This window comes from Schistocerca cancellata, chromosome 2 (assembly GCF_023864275.1).
Source record: "Schistocerca cancellata isolate TAMUIC-IGC-003103 chromosome 2, iqSchCanc2.1, whole genome shotgun sequence".
Lineage (NCBI taxonomy): Eukaryota > Metazoa > Arthropoda > Insecta > Orthoptera > Acrididae > Schistocerca > Schistocerca cancellata.
In genome coordinates, this window is record NC_064627.1 from 42724247 (window position 1) to 42742479 (window position 18233).

General features: G+C 42.2%; 1 protein-coding gene across 1 annotated transcript in view; it reads right to left on the reverse strand.

The window, feature by feature from the left end:
- LOC126150528 (cilia- and flagella-associated protein 57-like) overlaps nucleotides 1-18233 on the reverse strand; it is a 329352-nt gene that overhangs the window by 291719 nt on the left and 19400 nt on the right. Inside the window, exon 2 of the mRNA XM_049915882.1 lies at nucleotides 9067-9334. Within this exon, the coding sequence (XP_049771839.1) occupies nucleotides 9067-9334 (268 nt within the window). The remainder of the gene's footprint in view (nucleotides 1-9066; nucleotides 9335-18233) is intronic.

Below are 18233 nucleotides of genomic sequence, written 5' to 3' on the forward strand. Positions count from 1 at the left end.
ACAATATTTACCGTACATGTCTGGCAGTCACTGGCAACTGTAAATCGGCATCAAATTGAGAAGAATAACGGTTTGTGGCCCTTCCTGTGGCTGACAGTAACCGTTTCTACGCTTCAGATAATTTTCTATTTTCCCCATATTTTCTTTTCTGTCCATATCATACGCCCCATCTCACGAAATTATCAATCTCTGTACTTCATTGGTTCAACTTCTTGGCTATTTGACGATCAGAGAGCCTCATTTCCTGTATACACCGAGATTGCTTTTTCATCATATGATAACTGTTTTCCGCATGGCGTTGTCACAGCCGTGGTTTATGAATACAACGCTCGCTGTCACTCATGGCGTCTGTTTCCTATCTGCAGTAACGGCACGTACGCACTCGCTAACACTGCACACAGCCGACTGGCATTATACGGAGTTCCATCCTCTGTCACCTGAGTCGGTGATATGTACTATGTAACGCCGGAAATGCATATCCTCCTATTTCCGTCTATTGTACTATAAATTTGTTTTCCTTATTTTTGTTACCTGCATATATGACATTTCTGTGTCTTTATATATTGTAATTGTTTTACTATTTGTATATATATATATATATTTATGCATTTATGTCGATGTATAATTGGTTTGTCTCGTAAATATTATTTGTATTTTTACGCTGGGTCTTGCCTAGGGAAAACTGCTATCGAACGATTACATCAATAGGTCGTGTGAAGAATCAAAGTGTGTAGGATCTTTGGTAGTGTTAACTCTGCCGCGTGGGCAGAGCAGGGAGAGTCTGGCTGGAGTAGCGAGTGGAGCAGGTGTGATGTGTGAAGCTCCCGCGAGTTGCCGCGCTTTCGGGGTTTGGCAGCATGTAATTGCGCTCGACTTGCTCTGATAGTTTCTGACACGGTGTCACGGACGGGAAGCATTAGCTGGCGCACATCAAGAGCCCGTTTCGCCTGGTGACCGTGTCGAGAAGAAGGCGCGCCAGCATCCAGCTTCTGCAACAGCGACGGCCCACAATGAGTGACTGTCGCCACATCCTCGATCGACGGCTTCAAACCTTCAATCAACCAACAAGGAAGACTGGAAGCACGTAAAGTTTTAGAACTGTATGGCAGACCTCAGCTTTTCAAACTTTTAAAATTTTTGCATCAAAATTACAGCAACTTAGCATGAACCTTTGTTGCTCATTGTCCCAATCGCATTACCAAGCAGGGTCCCTTCCTTTTCCGGAATGAACCCGAGTGTCGTTGAAATTCAAACGCCAGCATCATTCTATTTCACTGCTTTAATTTCAAAGTTCAGTTAAAGTATTCGTAGCTGGCTACAATATTCAGATTACACAAGCACGAATTAAGAGTGCGAGTTTTGTTACCATATTTTAGCTTACCTGTGACTGCAGCTCAGCTTGGTACGTACTAAATTTTACTGTTGTTAATTGTTCAGAATCATTTAATTCAAGTTCAAAGTTAAATCTCTTATTTCTAAATTGCGTAGATTCAAGTAGCTTTTGAAATGATTGTTGAGGTAGTCCAAGAGTAACCGTATTTTACTGAATTTCGATGTGCTTCAGAAAGAAAGCTCACTATTAACTTTAGTCACTAAATTAACTTTCGATTTTCCGGTTTTATTAATTCTTTTGCTAAATTAAGTCAGAGTGTAGCGAAATTTATTACTTCTGACAAACTATCAGTCATCACAGTACACGTGTCAACCTTCAGTTGCCACGCTTCTTGTGCTAATTATATGTGTAATAACCTTTCTTTTTCAGTTACCATAGTAATTGTCCTTAGGACTGGCGACCGTAATTTCCCCCAAATCTCAAATATCTAATTACCGCTAGTTAATTGTTAACGTAACGGCCGCACATTTACTTCCTTTATTAACTTTACCCCTTTTTAAAATTAATTTCTACCAGTTTCATTTGCATTTTTCCTTTCATTTAGATGTAACCCTTTCCTCCCTCTTTACTGACAGATTAACTTCGGCGACGATTGCTTTTCCCAAATTTCCATTAGGTACAGTCGGTTTAATTTTTCACTGTCATTAAGGTCGATAAGTGAGGGGGAGGTTACAACTACTGACATCAAATGCGATCCATTTGACCACATTTGTCGGTATACTAGATCTCTTACTAGTGCATATACGCTCTGCACAAGTATTGTTAGCGGACACAAGGAGAATTGGCTGCTGTCCGTAAACAGCTGGAAGCAGCGTTGGCTACCGTCGACAGGCTTCTAGCTAGTGCTCAAAGTTTTGGTGACTTATGAGCGCTGGAGACGAGACCTGCAACACGTCTGGTGCCACTGGAATCCCCTGGTGACCTGTATGTCACTGCAGCTTCTGATACGCAACATCTGACCAGCCCGTCCTCAATCCACAGTGGGTGGCAGACAGTGGTGGGTCACGTGTCAGTGGGCGGAAGGCGAAAGAGGGAGCAGGCTCCCTACGTCTTAACGAGTGTTGAAAATTCTCAGCCAGCATGAGATGCTTCTCCTCTTGGCCCAGCCACCGATTTCCTGTCCAGACCGGACAAGAGCAGAGAATGGGTATGCTTATCACCGGGAGCTCCAATGTTAGACGGGTGATAGAGCCCCTCAGGGAAATACACTCCTGGAAATTGAAATAAGAACACCGTGAATTCATTGTCCCAGGAAGGGGAAACTTTATTGACACATTCCTGGGGTCAGATACATCACATGATCACACTGACAGAACCACAGGCACATAGACCCAGGCAACAGATCATGCACAATGTCGGCACTAGTACAGTGTATATACACCTTTCGCAGCAATGCAGGCTGCTATTCTCCCATGGAGACGATCGTAGAGATGCTGGATGTAGTCCTGTGGAACGGCTTGCCATGCCATTTCCACCTGGCGCCTAAGTTGGACCAGCGTTCGTGCTGGACGTGCAGACCGCGTGAGACGACGCTTCATCCAGTCCCAAACATGCTCAATGGGGGACAGATCCGGAGATCTTGCTGGCCAGGGTAGTTGACTTACACCTTCTAGAGCACGTTGGGTGGCACGGGATACATGCGGACGTGCACTGTCCTTTTGGAACAGCAAGTTCCCTTGCCGGTCTAGGAATGGTAGAACGATGGGTTCGATGACGGTTTGGATGTACCGTGCACTATTCAGTGTCCCCTCGACGATCACCAGTGGTGTACGGCCAGTGTAGGAGATCGCTCCCCACACCATGATGCCGGGTATTGGCCCTGTGTGCCTCGGTCGTATGCAGTCCTGATTGTGGCGCTCACCTGCACGGCGCCAAACACGCATACGACCATCATTGGCACCAAGGCAGAAGCGACTCTCATCGCTCAAGACGACACGTCTCCATTCGTCCCTCCATTCACGCCTGTCGCGACACCACTGGAGGCGGGCTGCACGATGTTGGGGCGTGAGCGGAAGACGGCCTAACGGTGTGCGGGACCGTAGCCCAGCTTCATGGAGACGGTTGCGAATGGTCCTCGCCGATACCCCAGGAGCAACAGTGTCCCTAATTTGCTGGGAAGTGGCGGTGCGGTCCCCTACGGCACTGCGTAGGATCCTACGGTCTTGGCGTGCATCCGTGCGTCGCTGCGGTCCGGTCCCAGGTCGACGGGCACGTGCACCTTCCGCCGACCACTGGCGACAACATCGATGTACTGTGGAGACCTCACGCCCCACGTGTTGAGCAATTCGGCGGTACGTCCACCCGGCCTCCCGCATGCCCACTATACGCCCTCGCTCAAAGTCCGTCAACTGCACATACGGTTCACGTCCACGCTGTCGCGGCATGCTACCAGTGTTAAAGACTGCGATGGAGCTCCGTATGCCACGGCAAACTGGCTGACACTGACGGCGGCGGTGCACAAATGCTGCGCAGCTAGCGCCATTCGACGGCCAACACCGCGGTTCCTGGTGTGTCCGCTGTGCCGTGCGTAGGATCATTGCTTGTACAGCCCTCTCGCAGTGTCCGGAGCAAGTATGGTGGGTCTGACACACCGGTGTCAATGTGTTCTTTTTTCCATTTCCAGGAGTGTAACAAGCACGGCGGGAAATGGCAGTGTGCACTCGGTATGTTTGCTGCCAGCTGCTACCGAGCGCACTGGTTGTAACCGGCTGCATGTAGTGGCACATGTCGGCACGAATGACGCCTGGTGCTTGGGTTTTGAGGGCATCAAAAAATGGTTCAGATGGCTCTGAGCACTATGGGCTCAACATCTTAGGTCGTAAGTCCCCTAGAACTTAGAACTACTTATACCTAACTAACCTAAGGACATCACACACACCCATGCCCGAGGCAGGATTCGAACCTGCGATCGTAGCAGTCCCGCGGTTCCGGACTGCAGCGCCAGAACCGCACGGCCACCGCGGCCGGCTCTGAGGGCATCCTCGGCTCCTTTCGGCGGATCACTGATTTGGTGAAGTCAACTAGTATCGCACGCGGGGCGCAGGTTAAGCTGCCTATTTGTAACATCGTACCCATGGTTGATCGCGGTCCTCTGGTTTGAAGCAGAGTAGAGCGTCTGAATCAGAGACTGAGACGACTCTGCGACGGTATCGGATGCGAATTTCTCAACGTCCGCTATCGGTTGCAGATCTGTATGGTTTCATTTAATAGGTCTGGTGTGCACTATACGACAGGAAGCTGCTACTAGGGTAGCGGAGTACACGCGGCGTGCAACCCTCCCTTGTGAGCAAAGACTATTTGCCTGATAAATTAGCCGCAATACCGCAGATCGAAGATAGAAAAGGTTAATATGATTTTAGAAAACTGCAGGAGCATCCAAGGAAAGGTTCAAGAATTAGTATGGCTTACTGAAGGTTATCAGTATTAAGGACAGAAAGTTGGTTGAACTTGGACGTTAATGACAACGAAATCCTAAGTTCAGATTGCTGTATTTATCGTAGGAATAGGTTAGTCGCCAATGACGACAGAGTGTTTACTGCAGCAAAGATTTCGATAAAATCTAGCGAGGTTATCACGGATTTTGATTGTGAATTAATCTGGGTGAAGTTAAGTACCAAAGATCGGTCAAAATGGTAATCGGATGCTTTTCTAGACCGTCTGGGTCAGGACCTCCAGTGGTAGAGCTCTTCAGACAGAACTTGCAGAATATCGTTAGTAACTTTCCTGATTCTTCCTTTGTAATAGGAGGTGACATCAACTTGCCAGGTATAGACTGGGAGTGTCATTCTATCAGGGATTCGTGTGACATTGTTCTGGATGTCTTGTACGAAAATTACTTTGAGCAGATCGAGAACTAACTAGTGAGGGTAACATCTTAGATCTCATGGAAACAAACAGACCTGAAGTTATCGAGTCAGTTAATGTAGAGAAAGGTGTCAGTGATCACAAGGCATCTATTACAACGGGTCTTACAAGGAATGTTAAGAAAAGTAGGAAGATATTTTTACTAAATTTCAAAGTATCTGAGCAGTCAGCATGACGACGAAGATGTTTAGTAAAAATGGAAAAAATTCAAAGGCATCGTGCAAAATGCCCAAGACAAATTTGTACCGAGTAACTTCTTAAGGAAAACTGCTACATAAACAAAGAGAACTTCGTCTCAGATTCAAGAGAAGTAAAAACATGGCTGAACGAAACGGAAACGCGCGTAAGGAGAGCAATGACTTTGAAAGTAAAACTTTGTCAACCGATCTGAGTAAAAACCCTAAGAGGTTTTGGTCGCATGTAAAACCATTAAGTGTTCAAAGGCATCTATTTACTCACTCAGTGACCATACTGGCGACGCGCGGTGTGTCCACGTGGTTTGAGGCGCCATGTCACGGATTGCGCAGCCCCTCCCACCGAAGATTCGAGCCCTCCCTCGGGCATGGATGTGTGTGTGTTGTTCTTAGCATACGCTAGTTTAGGTTACTTTAAGCAGTGTGTAATTTTAGGGACCAATGACCTCAGCAGTTTGGTTCCTTAGAAATTCACATACATTTGAACATATGAACCATACCGACACCGAAATAGTAAATAATAGAGAGAAGGCCCAAATACTGAATTCCGTCATCCGAAGTTGCTTCACCGCGGAAGATCGTAGCACTGTCCCTCCTTTCAAACGTCGTACGAACATCGAAATGGCAGATATTGAGGTAATAGATCCCGGAATAAAAAAACAACTACAGTCATTCAGTAGTGGAAAGGCGTCAGCACCAGATAAGATACCTATAAGATTCTGCAAATATTATGCGAAAGAACTTGCTCCCCCTCTAGCAGTAATTTATCGTATATCGTTTGAGCAACGAGGGTACCTAGCGACTGGAAGCAACCGCAGGTAGTTCCCGTTTTTAAGAAATACCGTAGGACAGATGCACACAATTACAGACCTACATCGTTGACGTCAATCTGTTGTAGAATTATGAAACATGTTTTATGCTCAAGAATTATGACCTTAATCTGTTGTAGAATTATGGAACATGTTTTATACTCAAGAATTATGAGCTTCTTGGACAAGGAAAATCTCCTCTATAAAAATCAACATGGATTCCGCAAACAAAGGTCCTGTGAAACTGAGCTCGCTCTCTTCCTCCATGATATCCACAGCGCCGTAGGCAATTGCGCTCAGGTTGATGCCCTGTTCCTTGACTTCAGAAAGACATTTGACACCGTCTCCTACTACTGTTTAATGAAAAAAATATGAGCTTATCAGGTATCAGAGCAGATTTGCGACTGGATTCACGACTTCTTTGCATACAGAACTCAACACGTCGCTCTTGACGAAACAAAATCGACAGATGTAAAGGTAATTTCCGGAGTACTCCAAGAAAGCGTGGTATGACCGTTATGAGGTACTTCAGAAGGACCTCTTTCTACAAGAGTTCGTCGTATGTTATCACTCATCAGTTTTCAGAAGTAAGTATAATTTTTAAAATGTTAAAAAATTTATAAGGTCATACTCCTATGGAGCAGGTGAAAAATTAATTTTACGCACAAAGTAAAGGTCCGATAACAAGAAAATTAAGGTTGCTCGTTCACGGAATTTTAATATACCGGTAATCGTAAGACACCGTGTGTAGCGATTCCTTCAGCAGTTTTTCACAGTTAAACTGTCCTTGGGACTCCATTAACGTATTGTTATCTTGCCCTTACTACACAACGGCAGAGTCAGTGCAAGAAATATGATGTCTACATTAATAGACCGTTTCACTTGTCAAAAATACTAACCAGGACAACATTTTATTTTGAAGTCAGTGGTGGCTGCTGCCCATACACTCAACACTCGTTTGCGGACTCTTGTTAACCATATACTTTCAGCCTTGTCAGAACTGTACAAGAATACCAGTGGCACTTTGTCTTTCAAAAGCACCTGTTTTGTAATCTTCGCTACCTTTATAAACAGAATTTTGCATTAGTTCATCGTTTTATTTAAGAGGCTCAAAGGCATCTATTCGGCTCTCCCAAAGGGTACCGCTGACAAGTGTTACACTCAGATAAAATATGTGCTTCTTCAAAATACACCATCGATAGGTAAATGCAGAAAAAATTCGTTATCTACTGCAGAGACGTCACGTGGAGAATCTCCTTTAGCAGATACCAGTGTGCAGTACATGTGGCGTGCTGAAGGAGTATTACATTTCTTATTGAGGTAGCCCAACTGGATGGGGACTGAGTCTAAAAGTTTACGTTTCAAATATATCTCCACTGAGGAGAACTGATACTGAAGTCAGTGGTGACTTTTAACAACAAATTCACACTTATCTCTTTGCATCTTTTATCTAATACTTTGACCCGCGTAAGTTTTTACTATTAATTACGACACATTCTGTATACTAATTTTATACTAGGCGCCTCCTCCGCTTGGCGTCCTAACCGGCCTCTCTTGTGGCTCGGTCCTTAAACTGGCCGTGGACACGTCTAGCTCTCAGTTCACCAAAGATAACAGAGAAAGGTGCCTCCAGTGCCAGTGTGCGCCAGGCTGAGGTTCGTAGTCACCTGAAACAAGTGAATATCGGTCCAAAGTTGAGCATCGTCATGTGACTTTTGTCGAATCTGTTACTTCCATCACTCACCGTACCGAGTGTCTTCTTGGAGAGCGCGCTTAGCAAATGAATAATTAAACGCTTATAAACATAGCAAAAATACATTAATAATTCCCTTTACTGTAATTACAGATTTACTGAATGTCAAATTTCGAAGGGAACTAGTGTAAGAAATTTACAGGTAATCCTTCTCATATGCAGGGTAAGATAAGTAACAGGACAAACGTTAAGGACCCAAATTGGCCAACATGATAACACCGCATTTCTGTGTTCTTATTGATGCTGTATCAAAAATATTAAGATTACAGAAAATGATTTGCTATCTTCACTGTTAATTGCACCCTTGGTGGCCGAACACCCCGCATGGGGTCTCCCGGCCAACAATGCCGTAAGATCATTTCATTTTTCTTTCTCTCACCTTAAGTATAATTTTTACAGGATTAATACTTCAGACTAGCAAAATACATCGGAATTTTAAGTAAATTTTTTGTGTGTGTTTATGCTCCATAAATATGTAGTAGTGTAGTAACTCTTATGGGAGAATATGTATAAAGCCTTTTGTAATCAATATTTTTGTGGAACGTTCAGAACATATTTGTGTTACTGAAAAGTTATAAGTGCGAATATGTTCACAATTCGCCATATCCAGTTGAATTTTCAATTTTTGTGACCAGAATTCCACTTCACATATCATTTTGTACTCTTTGTAACATTAATTTTTCTCACTACGGGAGGCACCGGTGGAACAAAAGCCAAATATTCATTTCTCTAGTCGAGGGACAACGTTGCTATTTTTAGTTTTATCGTAAAGTGACTTTTGAAACATAAAGAGCAAATATAAAAAGGGAAAAATTAATTATTTTTGCAATCATCGGTCCTAAATGCCCATTGGAACCGACGTCTAAAATTAAATATGGTTTTTCACTGCACACAGTACCACATATTTATGGGAGCATTGCTGTCAGAGAGTCAAGAAGGAGTAGTGACGGTGACAGAACGAACCCTGTCAGCACAAATTTCTGGACTTGTAAATACCGTTATTCATCAACACAGTTTTTAGATTACAGTTTTATGCAAGATGAAATCACTGACCTGATAGACTTCTCCTGTTCCATCTTCATTAATTGCTTGTGTTGAGGACTTTAGATCTCCCGTTTGTAACTCATAACACAGTAGCATCCACTGAGGCTTGCCAAGAATTACCATTAAGAACTTTAAATCAAATGTGAAACAGGCAACAACAATTTCCTTGCCAGGAATGTCAGGAGAAACACAGATTACTTTTTTTTGCTTCAATGTTGTCAAATCATACACCGAAATATAACGTTCGTCTGTTTGATACACAATAGCTGCCATCGTTCTGAAAAAGAAATTTTTCAGTTCGCAAAAAAAAAAAAAAACGGAAAATACGTGATAGATACACTGCCTGACAGAAAAGTGAAGCATCCAGATGGTCGGATGTCAATGTCAGCTTCGTATAGCTACTCACCATCGGTGAGTAATTGATTAGAGTGGCAATTCTCTGTCACAGCTAGAATAGCAACCAAAGTGCGTTACTGTTGTTCGTGTTTAGTGGTGTTACCAGAACTGGTAAGGCACAGAAGGGCCTAAACAGTGGGCGATGTTGCGTGATCACTGTGGAGAACACGCAGCTGCCGCATACTTTAGTTAGACAGCGTTATCAGAACATGACAGTGTTTGAAAGGGCCCTCAATGTAGTCTCTATTTGGTCGGCTGGTCAAATCGTGCAATATTCAGATTTGTGGGGCATTCGGATGTGAGAGTGGTCCAGTATTGGGCTAAGTGGGAACGTGACGTCCGCCATACTCGTCAAGCGAAGCGAAGCGAAATGTAGTGTGAGGAGGGCTATGCGGGAGGCGTTCAATGAATTCGAAAGTAAAGTTCTATGTACTGACTTGGCAGAAAATCCTAAGAAATTTTGGTCTTATGTCAAAGCGGTAGGTGGAGCAAAACAAAATGTCCAGACACTCTGTGACCAAAGCGTACTGAAACAGAGGATGACAGACTAAAGGCCGAAATACTAAATGTCTTTTTCCAAAGCTGTTTCACAGAGGAAGACTGCACTGTAGTTCCTTCTCTAGATTATCGCACAGATGAAAAAATGGTAGATATCGAAATAGACGACAGAGGGATAGAGAAACAATTAAAAACGCTCAAAAGAGGAAAGGCCGCTGGACCTGATGGGATACCAGTTCGATTTTACACAGAGTACGGGAAGGAACTTGCCCCCCTTCTTGCAGCGGTGTACCGTAGGTCTCTAGAAGAGCGTAGCGTTCCAAAGGATTGGGAAAGGGCACAGTTCATCCCCGTTTTCAAGAAGGGACGTCGAACAGATGTGCAGAACTATAGACCTATACCTCTAACGGCGATCAGTTGTAGAATTTTGGAACACATATTGTGTTCGAGTATAATAACTTTTTTGGAGACTAGAAATCTACTCTGTAGGAATCAGCATGGGTTTCGAAAAAGACGGTCATGTGAAACCCAGCTCGCGCTAGTCGTCCACGAGACTCAGAGGGCCATAGACACGGGTTCACAGGTAGATGCCGTGTTTCTTGACTTCCGCAAGGCGTTCGATACAGTTCCCCACAGTCGTGTAATGAACAAAGTAAGAGCATATGGACTATCAGACCAATTGTGTGATTGGATTGAGGAGTTCCTAGATAACAGGACACAGCATGTCATTCTCAATGGAGAGAAGTCTTCCGAAGTAAGAGTGATTTCAGGTGTGCCGCAGGGGAGTGTCGTAGGACCGTTGCTATTCACAATATACATAAATGACCTGGTGAATGACATCGGAACTTCACTGAGGCTTTTAGCAGATGATGCTGTGGTGTATCGAGAGGTTGTAACAATGGAAAATTGTACTGAAATGCAGGAGGATCTGCAGCGAATTGACGCATGGTGCAGGGAATGGCAATTGAATCTCAATGTAGACAAGTGTAATGTGCTGCGAATACACAGAAAGATAGATCCTTTATCATTTAGCTACAAAATAGCAGGTCAGCAACTGGAAGCAGTTAATACCATAAATTATCTGGGAGTACGCATTAGGAGTGATTTAAAATGGAACGAGCATATAATGTTGATCGTCGGTAAAGCAGATGCCAGACTGAGATTCATTGGAAGAATCCTAAGGAAATGCAATCCGAAAACAAAGGAAGTAGGTTACAGTACGCTTGTTCGCCCACTGCTTGAATACTGCTCAGCAGTGTGGGATCCGTACCAGATAGGGTTGATAGAAGATATAGAGAAGATCCAACGGAGAGCAGCGCGCTTCGTTACAGGATCATTTAGTAATCGCGAAAGCGTTACGGAGATGATAGATAAACTCCAGTGGAAGACTATGCAGGAGAGACGCTCAGTAGCTCGGTACGGGCTTTTGTCAAAGTTTCGAGAACATACCTTCACCGAAGAGTCAAGCAGTATATTGCTCTCTCCTACGTATATCTCGCGAAGAGACCATGAGTATAAAATCAGAGAGATTAGAGCCCACACAGAGGCATACCGACAATCCTTCTTTCCAAGAACAATACGAGACTGGAATAGAAGAGAGAACCGATAGAGGTACTGAAGGTACCCTCCGCCACACACCGCCAGGTGGCTTGCGGAGTATGGATGTAGATGTAGATGTAGAAGTGCGAAAGAGAGGCAATGGTAATCCCCCATACCCTGGCCCTCCTGGATCCTCTGTGGACGCCCATATCGGAAAACAGCAGCAGTTACCAACCCGTGCATATATTGCGCCATGAACACCACAACACAAACGGATGTATGTGAAGTGGTGCTGTGACCAATAAGCGAGGACTGCTGATGAATGGGTTCGCAATGTGTTCAGCGACGAATGCACTATCCCAGATGACCATCGTCGGCGAGTGTGACGGCGACTTGGCAGCGGTCCCATTCGTCCAATGCTTTGGAGAGGTGCAGCCGTGCCGCTCCTGGTGCAGGAAGCCATCGGTCGTGACTTCAGGTGACTGCTGGTGCTGACTGAGGGAACTCTGAGGACACAACTGTACTTTACGGACATCCTGCGTCCTCGTGTATTACCTCTCGTGCGACAGTGTTGTATTACTGTCGTGACCAGCAAGATCGCCAGATCTGTCCCCAATACAACAAGTGTAGGACCAGCTCGGACGTCAGCACCATCCCGGTGCAAACTCCCAGCACCAGTTACAGCAGTCGTGAGTTCGGCTTGCCTCACTACAGTACACAACGGCTTTATGACAGTCTCCCCGTCCGAACCAGTGGATGCATCCACGCCCGACGGGGCGCGACGTCATATTGATAAGAGGGCTCATGCTGCCAAGTTCTTTGTAAATTTGACTCGATATTGTAATCACTGAAATAACATTACATTCCATCTCAAGCCGTGAAGGTCATTCCGTTTCTTCTTCCCTTCCGTGGGCTTCGGATTTTTTGTCAGGCGGTGTATTTCATTTCCTCTGTTATTTTAGACAGAAGTACAAAAAATGGTTCAAATGGCTCTGAGCACTATGGGACTTAACATCTATGGTCATCAGTCCCCTATAACTTAGAACTACTTAAACCTAACTAACCTAAGGACAGCACACAACACCCAGCCATCACGAGGCAGAGAAAATCCCTGAAAAAATGGCTCTGAGGACTATGGGACTTAACATCTGTGGTCATCAGTCCCCTAGAACTTAGAACTACTTAAACCTAACTAACCTGAGGACATCACACACAACCATGCCCGAGGCAGGATTCGAACCTGCGACCGTAGCAGTCGAGCGGTTCCGGACTGAGCGCCTAGAACCGCTAGACCACCGCGGCCGGCGAAAATCCCTGACCCCACCGGGAATCGAACCCGGGAGACAGCAGTACAATCCCAAATATGGTTCTCTGCTCCTATTCTATGTACAAAGTAAAATGTTATAGCAGTTAAATAAGAAACTAAAGTTTATGCAATATGATAGCGACGTTTATTTTTTTTTAATTTTTGGCCAACTTTTAAGTAATTGACATCTCCTTGTGGAGCCGTACTCGCAACAAAGATAAAAAAAAAACACGTAAAATATAGGCGTCATCAAAGATAAAAATTAATTGAAAAGCTTTATGAGTTATTAAGTGCGGAAATTGGAACATTAATTAAAATTAATGTTCGCTACGTGGCCTTGACATGACGATGGTGCAATGATTTTTGTGGCACAATAGGTATTATCAAGCTACAAGTAATCGTCCACATGGCGCTTTAACTGAAACGGAGCCAATTCCGTTAGCAAGGGCCCATCTGCACGCATAGAGATATTCCTGTGAATAAAACTGACGATAAAAACACATCGTGGCTCCTTCAGAACCTGCTGCAAAAATTACATAGGTCATAAAAATAAGTTCAACTCTTCTAAGTCGACTGTGTTTTACTAGATACGAGTACTCTGGTCCTCTGGTTGCCCAGCCACCCGAACGCTTCAGCTGCACTGTGAGGAGCCAAAACGTCCTTCCGCGCTCGGTGTTGTCTGTCGCACTGCCGTATTGACCTACAATTAAGGCGCCATGCTGGTAAAAGCTGTTACTCTGTGGCGAAGCGTTAAAAGTATAAAGAAAGCAGCTGCTACGTCGGGTAAGTATTTCGATCGTTCTGTTCCTCGGCAGCCGCGTTAATTCTTCTGCTACTTTATCGATGGTAGCCGCTACTTGTGATGCTAATCGAGACTCCAGATGATCCATGCTGCCAATCAAACAATGTCAGACCGCTCTAAATGCAGTTCTGTCATTACTCTTCTGCATCTCTCTCTTTCGTCTCATTATCTGATACATATTATTATCTGTGACATACCTTATCCCATTATAAGAGCAGTATTTGCCAGATGGATCGTTAAAATCTTCTTTGATAATTTTAGTATTTGTGCACTCTTTTTCACATATAATTCAAATAATGAAACAGTGCACGGGTTTTCCATGCTTACGACGATACTCGTGAAGAATTTCTTCTCGTTATCAAGTGCAAATATTAACACGTAAGTATTTTGACTCAAGTTTGCATGTGTGTTGCTCTGCCTCTCTTGAACTGTGGTTGTCTTTCCGAGATTATGATACTGAAATCGGAAAATTCGATAAGATAAATGTGGTGTCACCGCCAGACACCACACTTGCTATGTGGTAACCTTTAAATCGGCCGCGGTCCGTTAGTATACGTCGCACCCGCGTGTCGCCACTATCAGTGATTGTAGACCGAGCGCCGCCACACGGCAGATGTAGAGAGACTTCCTAGCACTCGCCCCAGTTGTACAACTGACTTTGCTAGCGATGGTTCACTGACAAAATACGCTCTCATTTGCCGAGATGATAGTTAGCATAGCCTTCAGCTACGTCATTTGCTACGACCTAGCAAGGCGCCATGTTCAGTTACTATTGATATTATGAATCATGTACAGTCAGGAGCGACGCTTATCATTAATGGATTAAAGTTAAGTATTCCACCAGCTACGTCCGTTTTTCTAAATTCTAATTTCCTTGACCTGTTCCAGACCTCACGCCAGCCTGCGTGAGCTAAAACGCGTGCCTTTCGGCTTCCTCTAATAAAACGGTGTTGGCTCTCCTGCCAACCCACAACAATAAATCTTGCGACTTTTTACATGTTATGTAAGAAATTGTATTTTTGTCTGCCTACTTGCAGGTACTGTACTGCCTCCATTACTCAGAATCCCACACACATGCAAACTATCACTCGGACTGTTCGCTTGTGAAATCAAAATAAGCTACAAGGATATCATGCTAGTACAGCTTCACGAAGGGTTTGGATACAGTCAGACATTATCTCTGGATTACATTATTTACGTAAAGTTGTCACTTACAACTTTTATATTACCATTATTGGCAATTACTGACTTTTAAATTATCAGTTATGCTTTGTATTCTATTTTATACTTTTTTGTGAAGATACTGAGTAGAGTGTAAGAAGAACTGAACACATTTATGGAATATACTACAGTTATTATATGCAGGAGAAATATTTGAGAAAATTTATTGATTCACTCTCCACTTTATTATTGAGAATTTTTTCTCCTTGCTTTTTATGATGTATAAAAATTCCTTCCATTAAATTCACTGTAAGTTCTTTATGAAAGTGATAGAGTATCTCAAGATCTTCTGTTATGTTTATGAATTATGTCCAACGTTTATTATGTCTATTGCCATTGTTGAATTTATGAACTGCTTATGTGCATACCAGTTGCGATCAGGGGACGTAGTATGAAATTTTCTACCAGTCTGGCCTATGTACTAAGTTGAGCTAGTTCTACATGTATTTTTGTATATTCTGGCGTCTGAGAATTTATATTTCTTATTTTTTAAGATGTGCACTAATTTATGCTGTAGTTTATGGAGAAAGCTATGTTCACTTTATGTGATTTAAGTAGATTTGGTTTCTTTATTTTTTTTATTTTTTTGAGAAATGCTGCCTAAGTAAGGTATTATTAGTTCCATCAGAAGAGCCAGGAATTTTTTTTCCCTTTTGCTGTTTCGTTATGTATTTTGCCTATCACTGAGCTGGGGAAGTTTGTAGCCACTGCAATTTGCCTCTCTCTACGTTCTTTGTTCAATGGAATTTTGTTTGATGTTTGTACCATCGTTTTGTATGCAGTCTTCTTGTGTATATATGGATGAAATGATGTGGCAGCAATTGTGATGCTGGATATTGTCTCTTGCTGTATATCCTGATATTGTGCCTGTTGTGATTTTCTGTACACAGGTGACTGCTATTATGTTTCTGATAATCAGCTGTGAAATTAATTTCTTGCGCCCCTAACTGATCAAGTTTTTGATGTTAGTGATGTCACTGGTGTCACCTTTGGCTATAAATAACGTATCTGCTACTTATATTTTGTAGTGCTCTATGTCTTTAAGCAGTGTTCCTGGGTGCTGAATATTTTTTCTTCCAGATGGTTTATGATAATGTCTGCTACTGTGTCATGTATGGATGAGCCTGTGGCTAGTCCATCTGATTGTTGATAAATATTGGCAGTGTATGTAAAATAATTCTAGTTGAGGATCAGTTTTAGTAACTCTATAAATTGAACAAATTTTTTGTGCTTTAATAAATTGTTGTTTGTGACAGCAATGGCTACTTTAACAGGGATATTAGAATACCGCTTGATGACGTCTAGTGATGTAAAGTGGGCACCATATGGAATATTTATTACTCTTATTTCAGTGATTAATGTGGTACTGTTCTTTAAAGTATCAGTTTCTTCAATTGCGAAGTAAATTTTATAAAAAAAATGAGTTTTAAGATAGTTTGTGTGCAAGACTGTTCATACTGTTAACTACTGGTCTGATTGAACATCTTTCCTTATGTACTGTAGTTTGGGATGGTTATGTATTTCTTTTCATATTCTGTCTGGAAGAAATATATTTTCTTTAACTGTCCTTTAATTTTCATATGCAGCTGTTTTATTGGAGTTTGTGTTAAGTTGTGAACTATGTTGTTTTCTGTAAAAAATTTAAAGAGTGCTTTGCACGTATTCAGTATCTTTCACATTTACAATCGTGTGGCCTTTATCTGCTTTTGTGGTTATTAGCTGATTCTCTCTAATTTTTTTGTTTATATTGCTTTTTGCCTTTGAAACATTTTGTTTGAGACTACAGTTATCTTCATATCTCACTAGTTCCTTCTCTAGAAGTGTGTTTATTTTGTAACCTATGGCAGATTTTTAATTGCTGTTCAATTTTGCAGTTTTTTGCATTCTTAATTGCCACTACAAGTTGTTTTAGTGTGATATCCGATATGTTTTACCTTGCATTGTATTTAAAACGTTTAACGTGTTTATCTCTTTCTTATTGAATACTATATGTGCGTCGTTCAGTACTCTACTCGCGAATTAAACTCGTTATCACCTTTTCAGTGCTATTAATGTTATTCAAACGTCTTGATTTTGGAGGTTTTGCGGAAAATGTGACGTAAATATTTTTGGAGTTATTGCGCGTTATATTATGTTTCTAGGAGCTGTAGGAAACAGAAATGTAAACTCCAGATTTGGCAGAAACCTGAAATTGTATATACGTATAATACACTTGCAGCAGAGTTGATTTTTCTATATTTTCAATATTGAATGAATAATTTTGGTAAAATCTAACACTATGCAAAACATAAAAACTATGTAAATTATCTACTTCTAGGTTCTGACTTAGTCTTGAAATTGTAATTATTATATAATCTAGCAATCGGTGATGTGGTATGGCACTTAGGTTTTGTATCACGAAATTTTCAGCTATAATCCGCTTTTGAATGGTTCCATAAAAGCATTTAGGTGTGCATATGATTCCTTTAAAAATTTCTGTTTGTTTTGTTTTATAAGATCGGATGATACTTATTGCTGGGCTTCACTCAGGAAAATGTTCCTTTCCAACTGCGAAATACGAAACGACAAGGCAATAATCTGTTTTAATAAACAGAATTTGTATGGTTGCATGAGGTTGCTGGGGGCACAAGCTTTTCAGTTTATAAATGCAGTCTCCATGTCTTTGTCTTCTGCCCTCTGCCTGCTGTAGAACTCGGTTATATTTTCGTTGTGAGCTGTACAGGACTTCAATTTTGGAGCAACATAAATGTCGAATAAATTAATCTGAATTCCTGCTAAACGTTTTTCGTACTGGCATTTATGATAAATATAATGTGGCAGGTGCATTAATATTTACGTGTGAAGAACTGATGAAGACTGTTACGGCTGTTTCATGACATACACTTTTCTGATGAGCAGCAATCATTAAATTTTCCAACAGCGAACTTTTTTCTAATTACGGAAACTGTGATACTGACGAGCTCTTAAAGACAACCGCTATCAAGGAAATTTTGTATAGTTAAGATTTTAAATATAATTATGGAGATTATAAAGGACTTGGTCGTCATGAATGTGAACGAATCTTATCAAGAATATAATCCATCTTACTACAGTAGCTTGTTAGTACATTCAGTAGACAGTAATTCCCTATCCTAGTTACAGTTATTCAAAGTATTTTTCAGGTACCGTTTACAACCATATGTCAGGCCCCTATAGAGTAAGCAACTGACAAAGATCGAAAGAGAGGAGCAAACATCACTATGCCAAAGATCTGGATACAAACTGTTTCGTCATTACCAGTTTCTCTGATAAAGAACCGGTCATTATATTTTTTATGCATACCCACATGCTGTAATTATACATATTTTTAGGTCCATCATATATCAGTTTTACTCGAGTGCAGCTCTCATCTGATTAGTATTTGTGAAGCCTCCA